At 44.7% G+C, this 5,705-nt stretch overlaps 1 protein-coding gene across 1 annotated transcript; it reads right to left on the bottom strand.

Moving 5' to 3' along the window:
* Window positions 1-219: 219 nt before the first annotated feature.
* LOC102427745 (ADP-ribosyl cyclase/cyclic ADP-ribose hydrolase 2-like) lies at window positions 220-5,415 on the bottom strand. The gene is made up of 4 exons (XM_006108771.3): window positions 5,288-5,415; window positions 3,859-3,945; window positions 1,076-1,135; window positions 220-604 (listed from the first exon to the last, which is right to left on the bottom strand). The coding sequence occupies exons 1-4, from the start codon at window positions 5,398-5,400 to the stop codon at window positions 493-495; spliced, it is 372 nt and encodes a 123-aa protein (XP_006108833.2). The 5' UTR covers window positions 5,401-5,415; the 3' UTR covers window positions 220-492.
* Between the last annotated feature and the right edge of the window lie 290 nt (window positions 5,416-5,705).

Here is a 5,705-nt window from a genome sequence, read left to right as displayed (position 1 = left end):
AGGGAAAGCTTCCTGCCAACACAAATGAAAATGACAATAAAGCACTATGTTTTACCTGTAAGTCTACCGAGAATTAGGTACAGGTACAGATTCAGATATAGATAATCCCCATGTTTTGTGCCAGCCTCAGCTTCCCAATATCCAGCACTGTGGCTGTGCCAACCCTTGTGGTTCTTCTCATGGTTGCAAAATGCCCTTTAGCAATAACCATCACAGAACTTTGAGGGGGGAAAGTTTATTACTTATAGGACCTGGAAATTACCCCGCATACCTGGGACACACAGTGAAGTTGTGGGTAGAGCGAGAACACACACAGGTATGGGGTTCTGCTTTTACTCCGGTCATGGGTGAAGGCCTAGGGTTTTGGGGACTCAGTCTTTACTGGTGAATTTAAAACTTAAGAGAGGGGATTTAAAGCGAGGGCAAGTAGAAAAAACAGTGGCCTGAATGAGCAGTTATTGAATCAACCAAGATCTCTAAAACTCAGTGAACTCAAAGGGGGCTGGGCGCTGGCTCTTCAGTCCTGTGGCTGGTGGCTTGTCCACTGGAAATAGCCATTGTGGAAGTGGATGTTTCAGCAATCAAAGCATAATCAGGCACTGAGCTACAAAAAAAGAAAAAAGAAAAGTCAGGATTCAAACTACTACCCAATGGTGGCAATGGGGGTGGGGGGAAGGGGCATCCACCTTATACTTTGGTGGGTAAGGGAATTGGATGGCTAGGAATAGAGGAAGGAAAATTGTTCTCTTTCTCAACTTTTTATACTATGAATTTCATCCCATGCATATGTGTTACCTTTCCCCAAAAAATGTATGTAATTTTATAACATATTAGGAATAAGAAATCATTTTAAAAGGTCCTCCTAGAATTTCTGTTGCACCGGGGCAGGCTCAGCTCTGCAGCGCATGGTGGGAGTTAGGCTCAGCTGGGTCATGCCTGCACCAGGCCAAGGAAATGCAAACCTGACTCTGCAGTCGGCATTTAGCAACTCATATTGCAATTCATCCGTGTTCTATAGAGTAAGGACTGGGTATCCCGGGGGAAGCAATGAGGTCGAGTGAGGACATTTACTTACGAAGTTAAGGCACAGTCAGGATGCGTGCTGTGGTCCACACACATTAAGAGCTTCACCGGCCTATAGAATGAAAAGATTTAAGGGATTCGTTTTTGTTTGTTTGTTTAATTCCTTTTATTGCTTGAAGTATTACATGAGTCTCCTTTTTCCCCCATTGACCTCTCCCTGGCAAGGGATTGTTTAAATGGCTTTCATTCATCAAACGTTTGTGGTGTTCCTGCAAAATCCCAGGGACATAAAGTCTCTGATCTGTGAAGAACACAGTTTCTTTTAAAAAATATTAGCCAGCATTATGTACCGAGAATTACATATATTAATTACATCAATTATATCATTGATCCTCACAATAACGACATAGAACTGGTACTATTATCATCTCCAGTTTACAGTGGAGAAAGCTGTCCACAGGACTTGCCCACGTGCTCACAGTAGCAAGTCGGGCTCACTCTGGGACCCAAGCATGGATTCACTTCTGCATGGATGTACTATTTTACTGGGGAAAAACCCTCAATGAGGGCAGAAGGTTGGACTTGAAGCACATAGATGATGGCTGTTGTCCAGGCTTCAGCAAAGCAAGCTAAACTATGGACCATGAAAGGGGAAGATGTTGGGTCCCCGGGCAGCTGGGAGGGGAGGGAAACAGCAGACAACAGAGGAGCAAGGCAGAGGTGGCACACTGGACATTAGATAGGAGGCAGCCCCAAGAGAGGCTCTCTCATGGCAGGGTGACTGGAGGGGACTTCGGGTGAACAGGAAATACATTGTTCACTCCATGACATGCTACCTGACCCCTCCGGAGGACATGCCCACTTTTCAGTAAAGTCTATAAAACACAGCTATTTTTTTATAAAGTAGTTATTGTGTTGTGCCCTCCAAAACTCATGAAGTTGTACTAAGTCTGGTTCAGTGCAGTGCTAAGCAGAAACCAACCAGGAGGCAAGACGGGGTATGCAAAGATAAGACCTCATCAAAATTTGCAAGAGACTACATCACCCACATTTTGAGGGGCAGGAGTTCTCATGTACAAGGAGCTTAGAGTTTGATTCGTTAATCTCTGTCATTTAAACTTTCTGTTACCTCCTCTATGCTCCCAGGAGCAACACAAAGACCACCTGAACACTGACCGAGCTCATGCGCAGTAAAGAAATGGGAGCTGGGCCGGGCTTCAAGGCTACAGCCCGAGGCCAGCTTAGGTGGGGACCTAAAAGGGGAAATAAAAACAGGCTGAGACCCTGAGGGCACCTGTGAGCCAGGAAGGAGAACTTGGACTCTGGCTGGGCCTCCCACCTGGATCAATGACTTAAAAATAAGACAGCCTCCTCGGGACGTTCCTGAACCAAAGCAAAGCGGCCATGAATGTGAAATTTTTAGCCACAATTTTCTCCACCCTTGAGCTGTTTTAAAGTAAGAAATAACTTTTACAAAATTTACTAAAATTTGGTGCATGAAGAAAGAAGAGTCCTACAGTAGGAAGAAAGGAAGAGCACGCTTCAAGGCCACACAATGCTGGGTTCAAAACTCAGGTCTGTCTGCCACTGAACGGTGACCTTGGGAAACTTACCTAACCTCTCTGATCCTTACTCTGCACATCCATAAAATGGGGCTATTTATATAAAGCTTTAAAACAGACAAAACCAACCCATGACCTTGCTCGTTTAGAGAGATACTGAAAGGGAAGCCAGGGAAGGCACTGGGGTCCCAGTTTCATTCTGTTTCTTGATCTGAGTGTTGGTTACACGTGTATGTTGAACTTGTGAAAATTCATTCAACTGGATGCCTATGGTTTGTGCATTTTTCTGTACATAGGTTATATTTCTTTTAAAAAAGTATTAGCTTTCACATGCCTTTGGGTGGTAACAACAGCTGACTGCTGAGCTTACTGAAAGCATTAACAACAATAGATGAATAAAATGGACAACTTTGAGCTGTGGGTTTAAGAGAACAGCTTTGAGGGACTTGTTTTCCTGGGGAGGCAGGAGTTGGGGGAGACCCACACTTCCAGGGGCTTCGGTCGAACGGGAAGATTACCCAGCCCCTGGCGTCCTTGAGAAGGCGGAGGGTGGCAGAGCCAGCTGGACTGCTGTGGGCGCTGGAGGAGAGGCAGAGGTAACTGGCACCCTGCCTCACCCTCAGACTTTGGGGAGAGCCGCTAAGCCTTGAAGTGCTGGACTCCAGTCTCCAGGAACCAAGCAGGGAGCAGACATAGGTGAGGAATTCCCAGTTGAAGGCAGGGCTTCCCACTCTCCCAGGCTTTGAGACAAACTCATCTACATTTCCAAGAATCAGGAATGCCCGCAAACGATATCTGATTTTAAGTTCATAAAGTTCCTGGCCCACAATGCGCTCACTCAACGGTAGCTAGTACTATTTTCCTATTGGCCTACAGTCAAGATGTACCTGCCTGCAAGTATCTCAGACAAACTCCACCTTAGCACCTCTCATGGGGAAGGACCCCACAGGCGTGTGGCACTCAAAGGTGCAGGCACCATGCTTCCTGTTCACAGGTTACTCACTGTGCCCTTCACCTGTGGATTCAAACTGGATATGCGCAAATGAGAAAGGGCTGCTCCCTCTGTCCTTCCATGATTAAAAAGGGCTCTGGACCGAAGTGGGTGGAGCCAGGCAGAACCCTGGCCAGAAGGCACCTACCTTCCCCCCACCCAGTGACAACCCAAAAGGCACGGCCCCTTGGTCTTCAGAGCTGATGCCCCTAAAACCCTTTCAACAACCCCCTACCCTCCAAAACCACCGATTATCTGCACTGATGATAATATGACACGTACAGGTGATCATTAGTACAGCTGTACTGAAAACCCATCCCCTTCAGTCTGTCTTCCAGGATTTTCACACTGCCTTCTCCACAGGATTCCCTAAAACACAAACACAGAAATACAAAATAAGAGGATGGAAGGAGTCTTTTCTAGATTAATTAAAATGTATTTTGGCCATGTGCTTCTGGGATAGTCTCCTCTGCTGGAGAAATATTTGGACCCAAAAGTGCTGCTTGCAGTAACCCCTCAGTACCCCAAAGGGGCTGCTCTGAGCACTCAACACCCAGTCCAAAGGTTGCATGTCAAGTGCCCCAGGAGGGCCTTGCAGGCTCATGCGCAGGTGCCAGGCGCATCACAGGGTTTCTTGGCCCCACCCACCAACAGTCCTCTGTGAAGTGCCCCTGACCAGTGCCAACTGTCAATTGTCCTACCTACAGTGTATTAAGTTAAGCTTTATATGACAACAAAACATGCAATTCAAAAAACATTAGAAAGTGCAAATAAACAAAAGGGAAAAAAAAACAAACAAATCTTACATCACCAGAGGTAACTGCTGCTAATATTTTGATGTATGCCATTCTAGACCTTTTAAATATACTTATTCCCATGAGATTTGAAATATAACAGTGTAGTTCTGCTGTCCGTGCATTTCGTTTTCTGCATTTGCCCTTGTCTGTGGACATACATACATGCCTGCCCTTGTTTTTAATTCCTATGTACTCTCCCTTCCATAATTGGAACATAATCCCTAAAACCAGACACCTCTTAAAGATCAAGTTCATTCGTATATTTCAATCTCATGCATACTACAACAAACCTTGATAAAGCTTCATTTTTATACACATCCTTCATTATCTGTTTCCTTAGCATCAAGTCCTGAAAGTAGGTTTTCTGGTACCAAGCTTTTGAATGCATTTTAAGGCTCTTGATAGGCACCACCACACTGAACCCCAAGCTGATCACCCCAGCAGAGTATGAGGTGTCCATTTCCCCACTTTTTCATCAACAGGGGTTCTTGCTGCCCCCCGTTTGTGATTAAGCAGGGGGTGGGGTGTATAAAGGCAAATAGGTGTGGTCAACAGACATGGTATTCATATTCATACCAAAGGCAGGGCCTTGCCTCACTTTACTGGGAACACAATAGCTCAGTTGGTTAGAGCATCATCCTGATACACCAAGGCTGCAGGTTTGATCCCTGGTAAGGGCACATATAAGAATTAACCGATGAATGCCTAAGTGCAACAGATCTCTCTCTCTTTCTCTCTCCCTCTCTCTCTCTCTCTCTCTCTCTGTTCCTTCCTCTCTCTAAAATCAATCAATAAAAAAATTTAAAAAAGAGAATATTGTTTTCCCAAAAATGAAAGTGCAAAACAGACAAGCATATCCCCTCTGGGAAAAGCAGGTTTGCAGGATTACCCTCCACAAGAGCACCATAGCTTACAGGTTGGGTCCCCCGATTTCATGCATAATCCAGATCTCAATTCGTGTGATTTTATCCTTCTGGAGGTAGGGAATTTCAAAATCTGCAAAAAACCTGAAAAACAGGAAAGACATTTCTCAAAGTCCTAAAGCAATATGATACTTTTGCCATTTCAATGTTAGCTGAGCTACACAATACTTTTTTTTTTCACATCTTTGGGGGCTATTTTTTAGCTTTAACTTTTTAGGTTACTTATTTCATTCATGCATTCATCATCTGTTAATGGTGTAACTGGATAAACATACTAGTATATCTGATCTCCAGGTCTTTCACTGGTTTTGCTTAGGTTGGGGATTAGGACCATTCTCATAAGCCTCCTTCCAAAACAACTAGATAAACATTTTGGCATCTCTACTGTATTGGTTGGTGCTGACGTTCT

Source organism: Myotis lucifugus, unplaced genomic scaffold (genome assembly GCF_000147115.1).
Source record: "Myotis lucifugus unplaced genomic scaffold, Myoluc2.0 scaffold_3478, whole genome shotgun sequence".
Lineage (NCBI taxonomy): Eukaryota > Metazoa > Chordata > Mammalia > Chiroptera > Vespertilionidae > Myotis > Myotis lucifugus.
Note: the sequence above shows the minus strand (reverse complement) of the source record. Positions and strands in the feature narration are given on the sequence as shown.